The following is a 13,896-nucleotide window of genomic DNA, read 5'->3' as shown; positions in this document are numbered from 1 at the left end:
AACAGTGAGGTGAATTGCAATGTAAGGGATGTGGTGGCAGATTTGTCCTCTTAAATCCCTGCTCTCTGGCTAAAAGTTATGCATGTAGTCGAGTGCCTTCCAGCAGAGAGAGAGAACTGGGCAAGCAGAAGGTGAATTTCTCCATCCTAAATCATAAATGGTTTCATCAACATGTCTGAGTTGCCTACCAACAAATGTAACTATGATTAAAACATTGTGCTTTTTGCAAGATGCTAAAAAGTCCCAGCCATTTAATAAAACCAATCCATTTTAGTATAATAAAATACATCAGGTATGGGATATTTTATGAAAATGTTTAATTCAACTGTTTCTTTGGAATGTAGTAGTCATAGTTTGGAAATTTAAGTTACAGTTCAGTTCTATGTGATTTTTTTTTATGCTACTCAGTGTCTGAGAATACAAACGTCATTTAAAGTTAAGGCTTCGCTGTTCATTTTGAAACAACAATTTACAAGTGTCATATTGTCATAGAAAATAAAAATTTCTGTAAAAAAAATTTGCACAAAGTTTTATGATGGTACAAAACATGAAGCAATAATATACCAGTAAAATGAAATCATTTCACTACAGAAGATTTTTATAGTTTTTCAATAAAGAAAAAAATATGTTATTTTACACTTTAAAAATTATGAAACAATCTAAAACAATATAAACTGAACATTTTGTAACACTGCCTTTACAAATTAATAACTTTATAAACATATAATTTTTTTAAATATATTTATCAGTGCAAGATACTTTTCAATGTAAAGTTGCAGTATCATTTTTCCTTTATTGAAGGGCAACTCTCATTCTATTACTTTCAGAGAAATCAAATCTTCGATGCTAGATCCTAATTATCAATAGCAAGGTCTGAAGACCACAAAGGAGATATATTTCTTTTTATGTTCACTATTCTCAGTATGTTAAAAGATGAATAAAACCACCAACCAGCAGCTTTTCTGTTCAAACAGATCAAGACCAAGAACTGGTCCAGAATCTATTGAAATACATGGGAATATTTCAAAAGGTTTTGAGCTTGGGTTCCCCAATGGGATTTTATCTTCAAGGCAATACACGTGTGCAACTCACAGACAGGCTGGTGGACTGGAAGTTTTTTTCAGCTAAGCACAGACCTCAACACCTGAATCACACGGTGGTGGTGTGCTGAAAATAGTTTTGAAAAATCCATTCTTTCTTTGGGTTAATGAACTAGCTGCTGCAATGTCATTATGGTAAAATTCCACTATTGGATGCAAATAAGAATTCTGCCTCTGCCAAAGTGAGTTTGTCACTTTGGACATTTCATCAACTAAATTTTAGGCCTAATTATCAGGCCTCAGGTGCTCTGTTTTACCTTCTGGAGGACCCAGGGTCTAGAGCCTGGGGAGGTAATTCTTCCAATTTAGGCATCTAAATGGGTGTTTGAATATTCACTATAGTCTCTGCCTTTGGGAGCCTTTTGAAGTAGCAACTGCCCACTGTTTTTCCTTTTGGGTCTTCCTTTAAAATATTTTCAGTTACCAAACTCATATTTTTACCTCCAGTCTCCCCCCCTTTTCTTCAATTTCTAGGTCACAGGTGGATTTTCTACAGGTTTTTCTGTTTTATAGTTTGCATTGGTGAAATGATAAACTTCAAAACATTTAATTGATAAATAGAGGCAGATTCCGTAGCTCTAGTAATTCAAGGCTGAATTAGCCCTTCTTTAGTCCTAATCCTGGACAGGATATTTCATTGGTTTACTACAAAAGCAGCTTCAGAAAAGACTAACTAAAAAAATCATCATTAATTCCCTGGCTCTGCTTGGAGAATTCAGTGAGGAAAAACATGATTTCAACACTTTGCAGGAAGTTCCTTTTCCCATGTTTGCATTGGTTTTACCTGCTGGTTGGTGGATACCCAGGGAAGGTTAAAACTGCCTTCTTCCACTGCCTCCCCAGTTATGTCTGTGCTGTGTGTGGGTCACCATAGAAGGTGCAAGGGGTGCAAGGTCCCTCATCTCCTCCTATGGACCCCTGAGGGCAACAAAATCTTGTTTTTTTTTACCCTGTTGGACCAGCTGCATAGGCTGTTGAATATTATTTGTCCAATAATATTTGCCCCAAAATGTTAAAAAGTTACCACATAATTGTCAAACACATTTTTCTGACAGCTTACACTACTTAGTTTGCTCAATCTGTCACTATCTGCACTTCTGGTTGAACAGAAACCTCCTGGTATGAAATACCAATTGGATATAACAGAAGAACATACCCTACATACACTGTGGGATTTTATTCTGCCCTCAATACCCATGTGTAAGCCCAATTAACATTGATTAACATGAATATACACGTTTACTGAGAGAACAGTACTCTGGATTCAGGTAGGGGCAGGAGAAGGAAAGTTTCTCATTTAAAAGGCAATCTTTTCAGCAAGCGAATCATTTTCCCTAGTGTAATTAACAGGCAAGCTGTTCAGGATAAAAGACATGATCCATGACTTCAGGAAAAAAGATACCATCACTTTATGCTTTTAAGAAACCCAAAGTTCAACTTTGGAGGCTAAAGTTAAGAATTTTCCCTTGCTTTTAAACACAAACTCTAATAAAATCTTTTGCCATTACCAGCAAGTTAAAGCTGCAGTTTTCTTTCCTTGGCAATGGCAAATGCTTATGCAATCTACTCAGAGAGAGAAAGAGAGAGAAAAAAGAGGAAGGGAGAGAGATTTTACATTTGAAAATACATTCTATATGAAAGAACAGTAAAAGGGGATATTGCAGCTTTATACAAAAGGGGCAAGAGACACGAAATCAAAATACAGAAAGCAGAACAATCGAGCCAGGTTGTCAAATCTGATTAGCCCTTGCCTTGCTGAGGCTAGTTTCTTACACTAAAATATACTTTTCTTTAAGTCAGTGAGCCATCAGAATATGATTAAAGACAAGAGCATCACTGCAGAGAAGCAGAGCTGTAGTTAATGTTAACACAATGAGAAGCAGTACAAACGAAAAGGCACTTGAGAGGACATACACTAGCCAGTGCCAAGGACTTTTTTGTTTAGTTTTTACGAAGTACACTCGGTTACCAGTTGTGTCTGATGATGGCACATACTCTTTTATGGAGTTCACAAGCACAAAATTTAGTACAACACTGAAAAACATCAATAAAATTTGACTGTATTGCTTCGTAAACAGAGCTGACACATATATCAGTACTGATGCAGCAGTACTTTCAAAAACATCCTAACCCTTCTTTGCCTATGCACAACACGAGCAATTATACACAAATACAGGTGCAGGAGTCCACTAAATTTGATGTTACTCCAATATTTTCTGGGCACTGAGCTACAGACAGCATGTCCATCCAAAGGACCCCACTGGATACATTTTGTGACAGCATCTTGGATTTTGCACAGTAAAAACAAAACTATCCATTAATGGAAAAGAAAAGAGAGGGAGAGAAAGAAAGACAAAATGAACTATAAGTCAATCATACTTGGTCTCAACACCAGCATTTGATTATTTCAAATAAAACCAACAGAAAAAGCAGACTGTACATGATTCAGATCGTTAACACAGATTGTTGTCCATGTTTGTTGGTTATACACTCACAGAAGCTCCTGAGAAAACCTTGGCTCAGTGTCATCAATGCACTTTTCAGCCTGTACAGTAAAAGATGAACAGTTCCCCAGCACGACCGAGCTATGTCCTTCCATCCCAATTCTCTGAAACTTCTCCAGTCGCTTTATACCTTCATGCTTCCGAGTATGAATTCTGTGTGTTTAGTTTATCTTTTTTCAGTTTTACACCATCGACCAGTTCAAAATTGTAATTCTCCAGTGCAGACAAGTTCCTCTCCGACATCCCATTGTGCCAACAAGCACAGTACAGGACAACTCCACAGATGGCTCCTAAAAGTACCCCAAGCGCACTCATGGCTATGATGGTAATAAGGATTGGATCTAGGGTCTTCAGGACGCTGCCTGGTTTCCTGGAGATGTTATCATCATAGTCTTCACCTGTACGGTATGGAGGTGTAAATCCTGAAATGGAGTAAAGAATTGCAACGTTTTTAGAACTGATTCTATTTAGAACTTTTTTGATGAATTGGAAATTTGAAGAAAGGAGATAACATTTTTAACATAAGTTGCTACATAATTTGAAAATCTAGCTTCTTGGAAGTTGTCATAAATAGCTGAAAACCATAACATGGCCCAAATATTTATGGATTATTTTTCATACTGTTCTCCAGCCCTTGACTCCAGACTGCTAACATGCAGGAGTCTGATTCTGCCTTGGACTAAGTGGGAGTTATGGGAATGAATAACCAGACTTTCTCATTACGTTTTGCCTGCTTGTAGTACTTGGCCCAAAAATATTAATTAAATCTTATTCAGCTCAGTGTGAATGTTTATAGCCTTTGACATTGGTTGGGAATTTTGAACCATTTTACATTCATCTCCACTTCACTGACTTCAGGGTTGAACCATGAAGTTGAAATAGTGGCAGAACTGACACAGAAGAGCACTCTGCCCTTTTGTGTAAAATGCTCACTGGGTATCATAACGTTTGCCCTCAACCCTTTCCATTTATGAAAGAAATTCAATAAGCTTGTAAACCCTGCTAACTGGCAGGAAAGCATCTTTTTGGACAAACTTTGCTTTCACTGAAATCAATGATAGAAATCCCATTGACTGTAACAGAAAGAAAAATAAGCTCATTGTCTGAAAAATGCAAGTATATTGTATTATTGGGACAATATGACAATTATGGTCCATTTAATGGTCCATTTACAGCATCATCATTGAAAGTGATAATGCTTTGGTAGATTGGTCATAAAACGACATTTTCAGCCAGGTCTGTGAAAAAATTAGCCTGAAGAGTTTTGAGCCTAATTACCTAGACACTGTGCAAGTCATAAATTTTAAAATATGATGATAGTTGTATTTCCAGCTGTCGGAAAGTCTTCTAAGTAAAAAAATATTGAGGAACTACCATGTGTAGGCATACATATGTACACAATGTAATGAATAATGTATATAAAATCTAGAAGACTCGAGATAGGTAGAAATAATACAAAGTCCAATTATATGACATAGAACAATAAAACCCTTATATCCATCAAATAAATGTAAGCCATCTTAGCATGTGATCTAGATAAATCAGAAAAACTTAATACAACATGCAGTTAAAGAACTAATCTATAAATAAATAAAAAAGGATACACAAATTCACATGAAAATACACTTTAAAATTAATTCCCTTTTAAAAATAACACAATTTTTACCTGTTTGATTACTTTCTGGGTCGTCATCTTCATCTATTTCGTTCTCCACATCAGTTGATTCTAATGAAGCAAAAAGAATTGACATTGATTATTAGGGTTACAAACACTGATTGACTATCATGCTGGCAATGATAGTATAGCAGATTTTCCTGTGTCAGAGCATCATTATGTCAGCTCGACAGAACTGTTCATTATGATGGGCTCTGAAAATTAATGGTGAAAAAAGAAAGATTTAAAAACTCCTCTCCGCCCAGTCTTGGCATAGTTCTATTTATAAGCAGGGGTTCTCTATGCCTGGGAAAGAGAAATCAGTGTGACGAATTAGCATCTCATTCATTGTATTTACAATTTTGGAGCCCAACTCCATAACACTTCTTCAGCACAGGCATAGTTAATCACAAGAATAGTTTCACTTACTGCAGTGAGGCCACTGGTGTTTGGGTTTCAGACTGAGCTTCTGACTTTACCTCCCAGGCCAAAATCTTTACTCAGCATTTGGTATGAACAACCAAAACGTGGAGTTAAGAAATAATTTACTTTCCTCTCTCACTTGGGAGTCAGGTAAATATTGTCTCTGTGATCCCAGCACTCGTGGCACTGAGGACACTGCAGAAGGACCAAGCAGTATGTCCTGCCTCTTTCTGGTGGCATATGATGAACATCAGAAGATGGACTGTGATAAAGAGATTACACAACCTTCTCATCCTGCAGTGAAATCGCCATGTACCTGAAGTTTGTCATACCCTCAAAGGGATATTGGCTACAAAAGGTGAGGAACACCTTCTATTATTGCTCTCAGTTGTATTGCCAGCTGCCATGGCATAAGTTTATCTTCCTAATGCTGAGAGTTCTTGGTTCTGTTCCCTCTCCTACATGAAGGTTATGGCTTTATCTTCATCATGAAGGACAGGGTTCAGTTGCTTGTGTTTATCTGAGGTTGCTGCTGCCAAATTATGTACAGTATGCAATGTGCATATGATCATCGGTGACTGGAATAACTCAAGACCGGCCAGAAATAAAAGGACTCAAATAGCAGCTCAGGAATAGCCTGGCTTAGATGCAGAAAAGGCCATGTTATAACATTAGTTTGTATCCCACGTGTCACCAAGCTGGTGACTACAGCAAACAAGTCACAGCAAACTCAGAATTACAGGATAGATCAGGATATTTTCAGCACAAAACTTCCTACACAGCCAATAATTATTTATTCCTTTCTCACAGATAAAACCAGCTATCATAACAAAATAAATAATGTTTTGGATTGTGTTTCTATATGTTCTTGCTATTTATACTTACTTCGGCAATCCTCTTGTGCTACGTGATTGTCAATTTTAATATCATCCACAGCAATTCCTCCAGTTCCTTTTCCAATTTCCCCCTCAATAACCACCTGGCAAAATAAGATAAAATTCATATTGTTTTCATGTTAACACACAATCTTCACTTGTCGTGATGCCATATCTACACGTACTTTGTAGCCTGCCAATCTGCACTGCATACCTTTGTGAACTTATATATGCAAATGTGAATTTATATAATGTTATAACTTCACTAAAGACTTCTACATCAGTAGCAAAATGGTGGCAAGGATGCAGTTTTGTGACAGATGAGAAATGATTTCTCAGGTATTTATTTGGCCTTTGATAACAAATTGCTTGTATCACTGCCATCTGAGTTACCGTGAAATATGCCACTATTATTACTGTCACAGCAATAGTACCTCATCTGTAGGTATGGTATTGTCTCCATAAATCCTTCAGTGACATCTTCTGCTATGGTGTATAAAACATGATCGGCAAGGTCTTACTGGCCTCAAATGTGTTAGTTCAGTGAGGATCAACCAAGCTCACCTGATAGTGCTTCACAGATTTGTGAAGAAGAACGCGTCCTTCCTTCCAGTAGTTTGCCTGGTGCCCACTCAGAGTCCACAGCACCTGGTCGTACTCATCTGGCTTTTGGTACCGCAGTTTGATCTTCAGGGTGCCAACATGTGCGCCAGACATGTGGTACCAGAAAGTCATGCAGTGGGCAGAGTTCTGTGAGTAAATCACGGGGCTCAGCAGTCGGGCGACTTTACCTTTCTGGCTCTCGTCAGCTTGTGAGTAAATGAAATTGCCATCTCCTACTGTGACAGAAGGACTGTGTTAGGAATAGCCACCAGCTTTTATTTTCTGTTTACCTATGAAACTCCTATCACCTCTAATAGTTTTACTTTCTTTCCATGATGATGGGTTGAGCCTCACAACTGAAAGAGTCAGAGGGTATTGGTTTGGGAGCCCAGATGGCATGCTCTAAGGAGGGGGTCACAAAAATGATAAGTGGGCTCAAATACCTCTCCTATGAAGAAAGGCTGAGATAGTTGGGATTGTTCAGCCTGGAAAAGAGAAGGCTGTGGGAGACCTTATTGCAGTTTTGGTACTTAAGGAGGGCTTATAAGAAAGATTGGAACAAACTTCTTAGCAGGGCCTGTTCTGATAGGACAAAGGGTAATGGTTTTAAACCAAAAGGGGGTGGATTTAGACTAGATACAAAGAAGAAATTTTTTTAGAATGAGTGCGGTGAGACACAGAGACAGGTTGCCCACAGAAGCAGTGGAGGCCCCATTCCTGGAAACATTCAAGGTCAGGTAGGACAGTGCTCTGAGTAACCTGATCTAGTGGGCAATGTCCCTGCTCACTGCAGTGAGGTTGGATTAGACGGCCTTTAAAGGTCCATTCCACTCCACTCCACTCCACTCCACTCCACTCCACTCCACTCCACTCCACTCCACTCCACTCCACTCCACTCCACTCCACTCCACTCCATTCCATTCCATTCCATTCCATTCCATTCCATTCCATTCCATTCTATTCTATTCTATTCTATTCTATTCTATTCTATTCTATTCTATTCTATTCTATTCTATTCTAATTTCTTCTGGCAGTCTCCTTTGCCATTCACTGGGATGCTTTGCATTAAGAGTGAACCACAACAACATGGTCACTACACGGTACACACGAGGCATTTGGTTTTGCTCAGGGAAGGGGACAAAAACAGGTTCGGTGTGAGAGCATAGGCTCCATTAGTCAGCGTGCACCTCCTGAAGAAAGCCAGGCCTAGTTCAACAGGCTAGACAGAAATCCCTGGGGCCTACTCTACACTAATTGTGCAAAGAGCTATTTTTAATCTCTGTTCAAAGTAATCTGTGCTTGAGAAGTAATCTGTGCTTGAGAAGGCAAGATTAGAATGGGAAGAACAATGAAGGATTAAATAGCTTTAAACAGCCATGGTCAGAGATCAGGAACTGAGATCTAAACAGTGCTCCTAAGTAGAGCCTGAGCATTGTCACAAACAGTGCTCAAGTTATCCCCTTGATTTTTCTAATAATATATTAGGCTCTGTATATTTGTGAGCCATTTCCCAAAAGAATAAGATTATGGCTGGTATTTTCTGAAGAGCATAATGGATTTTCATACATTGGAACTGAATGCCTAATACCCTTAACTTGGAAAATTACTTATTTAATCACACGGTGAGAGAAGCACATGGGAGTGTATTTAGTCTGGTAACAGAAAATTGCTAAGTAAGATACTGACTACAGAGAAGTGCTTCTGATTTACATCAGTCAGGCATCCATTTCAGTCTGGTTTTGAACAACTTCTTTGCAGAGAATTACGGTGGGAAAATACAGATTTCATCCTGATGTGTCTAAGAATAGATTGCATGTGTAATGCACTCACATGAAGGGAGGAAGACAGCATTTATTGGTGTTGATATAAAGTTATTTTGAAAGTAGGAAGGAGAAAAGTAATAATAAGAAGCATACACATCTCTGTTCAATGTTTAAACAAAAGATACAAAAGAAGATGTTTTGGAAGGGTGATGTTTTATCAATGCTGGTCTCTGCTTATACATGGTATTCTTGAATTTCACTTGAAATGATGTATTATTGAGGCTTGCTGGACTGAAATGGTGTAGTCCTGCATCAATGAAGAAGGGAAGATGAGCATCGCTACTTTGGGAAGCATTAGAAGGATAGGATAGTAAAAGGTATACTGGGAACAAAGAGGACTAAGTTAAACCCAGTGACTGGAAGGAGTGAGTCTAATACATGAGAAAGAGAAATATTTCTTCTAACATGAGGCAAGGATGCTTTCTTTTGTTTGGATTTTTCTGTAGGCAGTCAGAGATATCCTGGGAAATATATATGTGGAAGTATCTGGTCTTCAAAAGAAATTTATTGAGGAAGATGGTGTTAAATTGCTAAAAAATCTAGGCTTTTTTTTGCTGTCTTACTGCAGTAACATCTTGCCCAGCTTCTTCAGCAGGAGTGCTTGTGCCTATATGTTCTTTCCAACTTTGTTTCTGTGCAGAAGGCAGTACAACATGTACAAATCTCATCAAAGAATGGTGATAGGGAAATCCAAAGGGAGGGAAAAAGGAAAATAATCACGGCATTAGGATGGTTGTCTCAGTTGGAAGACCTGACTCTGGTCAGACTTAAACATAACATGTATAATTTGAAGTGACATACAGCGTATCCTACTGTTTTAAAGCAATTGCTGTTGAAGACCACTTCTGTGAAGCTTCTACAGCTTTATGCATGGGCATCTGAGAGCACGATATGCCTGGAAATGGATCATTTTGGATCTCCCAATGTATAGGGTGGCTTGCTGTGCAGCAGTGACACTGAGCGGCTTGTTTGAGATGTCACTGCAATTCAGACTGCTCATGGTCTGTGTTCACATCCACCCTGCTCATTCCATACCTGCTAGTAGGTGAATAGCACACCTGGCAGGTGAAGGTGCCCTTAAGAGTTGAAGGAAAATTTTGGAAAATATTGTAAGTTAGTGCAGTAAGGAGAAAAGGTGGCTGCCTGTAAGATTGAAGCTACAGCTAATGGAACAAATAAGTCTTCTGCACTAGCAGGGTTCAGCGGAAACAACAAAAATCTCATTTGAAGAATATAATTTCTTCATCTCATGGTCGAAGACAGGTTCGGTCTCTCTATAATCCTTGGTGGCAAAGTGCAGATAGCTCTCATTTCCAGAATATTATTGCAGTGCTGGGTCAGGAACTCTGTCATCATTGTCTTAATTAGAACTTTACTTATGCATGCCTTTTAGATTTTGTCAGTCTCTGGCTAACATAGCTTTTAACCTCCTCTCAATGTCAGATCCTACTGAGCCATTTCACTTTGCATCAATTTTTTCACCATTACAATCTTCACTTCAGCTAACTGCATTTAGTTAATTTGATGCCATTTATTTGTACAATGCCATTTATAGTCAAAGTATTACAAGTTTTTTTTTTCCTGAAACTACTGTACTTGTCTTAAGATTCAATTGAAAGTGTCTCAGAATTTAAGAAGTCCAATTTTGTCTAATTTCCTTGTCATTCTCATTAGGCAAAGGGGTTGCAGAAATGGGAAGGGGGATTAATCTCAACATATTTGATTAATCTGCACGTATGCAAGAGAGAACACTAAAGCAAGAGGCTGTACAGGTCATGCAATGCCCTCCCTTCTCCACTAGCCAGCAGCATATTTATTGCCTAATTATGCAGAGCCATGACTTAGATATTACAAAGCCAGCCAATCAATTTCCCAGGGTGATACTTCGGGGAAAAAACCCTCTGTATGAGCAAACGGATGACTATAATCTCCAACTCCTACTGAAGTGGAGGACGGCATGAAATACATCCACCTGGGAAATCTTCCTTACAATACCTTTCTGTGGTGGGTGATCCCCAGAACTACAAGCAGGAATAATGTGGGGTTTGCTCATGACTGTATCACTTTGTGATATTTGCAGAACATTTGGTCATTCTGACTTTATTTTTTGCCCTAGATGATGGTTACCCAAAGGCAAGCCAGGGGAAATGAAAATCTTCAATTCTGGGCAATAAATGGTCTTTATTCCCCAACAGAAAGGACAATTATGGTCAGCTGTGACTATGTATAATGCACATAATGGATTAGGTTGACTAGAGAATCATCTTTGTGACACTATGTATTTTACGCATAATTCACTCTCCTCCGGTTTTGGAAGGTATGTTGGTATTAAACAGAACAAACTCTTCCCATGTAAAATGGCTAAATCATGAACTCATGATTACCTGTGTGGTCTTGAATTGGCCCAGTTTTGCTGGTCAGGATTGCCCACTTTAAATCCACTTGGTTGTCGTGCTCCCAGTGGCACAAAGTCTTTTGGGAGCCCCAGCCAAAGGCACAGTTGAAGTTGTAGAGAGGCAGCTCTGCAGGGAAAGCAGTAAAAGGAGGCATGAAATGTGATTATTAATTGCATAATTCTTATTTCGTACTTCAAAACTGAACGTAGGCATTTGACCTTTAACAAAATCATTCCTACTTGAAACTCTGAGAAGCCTTAGTAAGATCAGTCCTGATGGGGAACAGATGAAGAATGACTATTTCTAGTAAATGATGTGGTGTTTCTTGTCTCTTTATGAACCATATTTTGGGTTTTTTTGTGGTTAGATTCATTCCTCTGGTTTGCCTACATTAGCTGATAACTATGCTGTAACATACATGACTGAAAAAGAAAGCCCTGGCTCTCTTATCAGATATATTTTTTGCTTATTAATATTGATTTGTACCATAATGGTGCAATGTTTTGTAACAAGTCTTAATAAGAGCTGGACAAAAATAAGAAAGGGCAGAAACACCAATGGAATGTCCTTGGCAGGAAAGGATTTCTGGTGAAATGTATAGTACGTGGCTTCAGTAAGGAACTTATTTCAGCATCTTCCAGAGACATAAGTAGGCCCACAAGATGGCAGCATTGAAATGGACAAATTGAGACGGAAAAGGGACAAGTGTGGCTGATTGCCAAGCGATCTCAAAATAAGCTTCAAAACAAGCTCCATGTAAAACAAGGGAAGTCTGGTATTAAGGTCAGGATGAGATTGTATCTTGTTTACAGGTTCTCTTCAATTCTGCCCAAAGGTTTAATGCATAGTAGCTTATTTTCTTCAACAGAACTTGGTGTTTGACTAGAAAGATTATAGAAAGATAGCACATAAGTCCCTTGTATTTCTTATTTTCAGAAGCAGTTTGAAATTTTTTGGGTTTTTGGTTTGTACCCCATTGGTATGAAATTTTACCTCACCTTGAGCAATAACAGTTCCCAGTAGGGCTATACCCTTGCCACAGCAATGTGGCGAAATCCTGAAGTCTCTTCTTAGGCATGACTCATGCCTTATTAAAGGAATAACTTAGGTTTAATTTAATGAGACGCTTTGTGCAAGTATGAACTAAGAACAAAGGACTCTGTGCTCCCATCAATATGAGCTGTGGGGGAAGAATTATGATTCTACCCATTATTACAAAAAACAAACAAACAAAAAAAGGCCAGGAAAGATAATGTAACCCCTGGAATGTATTTTGTTTATTGTGGGAAAATACAGAGAAATATGGAAAGTGTGGTAGGACCTGTGGCTGGCTAGACCTTTGAGGTGGAGCTCTTCCAGTCTAATCAGGCAAGGACCTTTTGCACATACTGAGCAGCCCAAGGAAGACTGGAAAGGCTTTTGAACTCACAATCCAGATTTTAATGGAAAGTAAACTAGAATAATAATTTTATCAACACAGAGGAAACTTCAGGTGAGTAGTCTCAGACAAAATGGATATAAAAAGTGTTCATCTATCATTCTCTCCTTACATGCTGTGTCCTCTTTTGGCAGGTCCTTCCTCCCAGGCACGATTTTAACTGAACTCACTGGATTCCTGCATTGCAGCCACTGTGCCTTCTCCCCTCTGGCCCCTAGAAAATTTCTTTCTGTCAGCAGAGAGGTCTGAGTATATGGCAGCTCCTGCTCCTCTCCTCTGCCTGTCTTCTCTGTGCTGTGCCATCTCTCCACACTGAGCCCTCATTCTTCGCTCCTTTCTTTCATCAGCCCCATCCTGTCTGCTTCCCCCCTCCCTCCCGCTGGCCTCCAGAGGGGTCTAGTCCACATTGTCACGAATACGGCATCCCAGCTGGGAACAAATGAATTAAACAGATAATGTCTGGCACAGGAATTCAATGTGGAGGAAACATGTTTCCTGGAGGACTCTAGCCCTTTCTAAGACAGGGGCAGACCATGGTGAATGATCTCTCTTTGGGCTCAAAACCTGAAGAGGCCGTTGCACACATGACAGCAGAGAAGCAATCTATTATGTTTCTTTCTTCAGTATATGGTTTGTTTCTTTTTTCTAGACACTGGGGCCATGATCAAAAGCATCTTGCCCAAAAGTGGACATTTGAAAATCAAAGGGAGTTTTTAAAGAAACGGAGTGATGTTGAAATGAATTAAAGGGTTTTAAGTTCATGATAAATAGCCTTTCATTGTCAAGAAGGCCTAGGGAGAGGTATATTGCATGGTTTTGACATTAGAGGCATGAAAAAAGAATTTAGAAAAGGTCTTGGAAAATGTAAAACAAAATTAATCTTATTAATCCCGAAGGATTATACCATGCAAAGCTAGTGTTAGCCTGTGTGGTATTCAAACCACAAGAAAGGAGAACAGTGGTAGATAGATTACATCAATCTGAAGATATCACACAACATAAATGAGTACAGAGCACAAAGACGACTGGTATTGTTCAACTCTGAATAAAAATAAATAGCAGAAGATACAGGAGAAGCAT

At 38.8% G+C, this 13,896-nt stretch overlaps 1 protein-coding gene across 4 annotated transcripts in view; it reads right to left on the bottom strand.

Moving 5' to 3' along the window:
* Window positions 1-300: 300 nt before the first annotated feature.
* Window positions 301-13,896, bottom strand: part of NRP1 (neuropilin 1) — a 117,147-nt gene continuing 103,551 nt past the window's right edge. For 2 of the 4 annotated variants that reach the window (XM_069859368.1, XM_069859370.1), the window contains exons 13-17: window positions 11,367-11,504; window positions 7,121-7,395; window positions 6,567-6,660; window positions 5,271-5,330; window positions 301-4,026 (exon numbers count right to left, since the gene is read on the bottom strand). In XM_069859368.1, the coding sequence (XP_069715469.1) occupies window positions 3,737-4,026; window positions 5,271-5,330; window positions 6,567-6,660; window positions 7,121-7,395; window positions 11,367-11,504 (857 nt within the window). In that variant the 3' untranslated portion in view covers window positions 301-3,736. The remainder of the gene's footprint in view (window positions 4,027-5,270; window positions 5,331-6,566; window positions 6,661-7,120; window positions 7,396-11,366; window positions 11,505-13,896) is intronic. The other 2 variants (XM_069859369.1, XM_069859371.1) reach the window with 1 other exon arrangement.

This window comes from Phaenicophaeus curvirostris, chromosome 6 (assembly GCF_032191515.1).
Source record: "Phaenicophaeus curvirostris isolate KB17595 chromosome 6, BPBGC_Pcur_1.0, whole genome shotgun sequence".
Lineage (NCBI taxonomy): Eukaryota > Metazoa > Chordata > Aves > Cuculiformes > Cuculidae > Phaenicophaeus > Phaenicophaeus curvirostris.
This window is presented reverse-complemented; position numbering and strand designations above follow the sequence as displayed.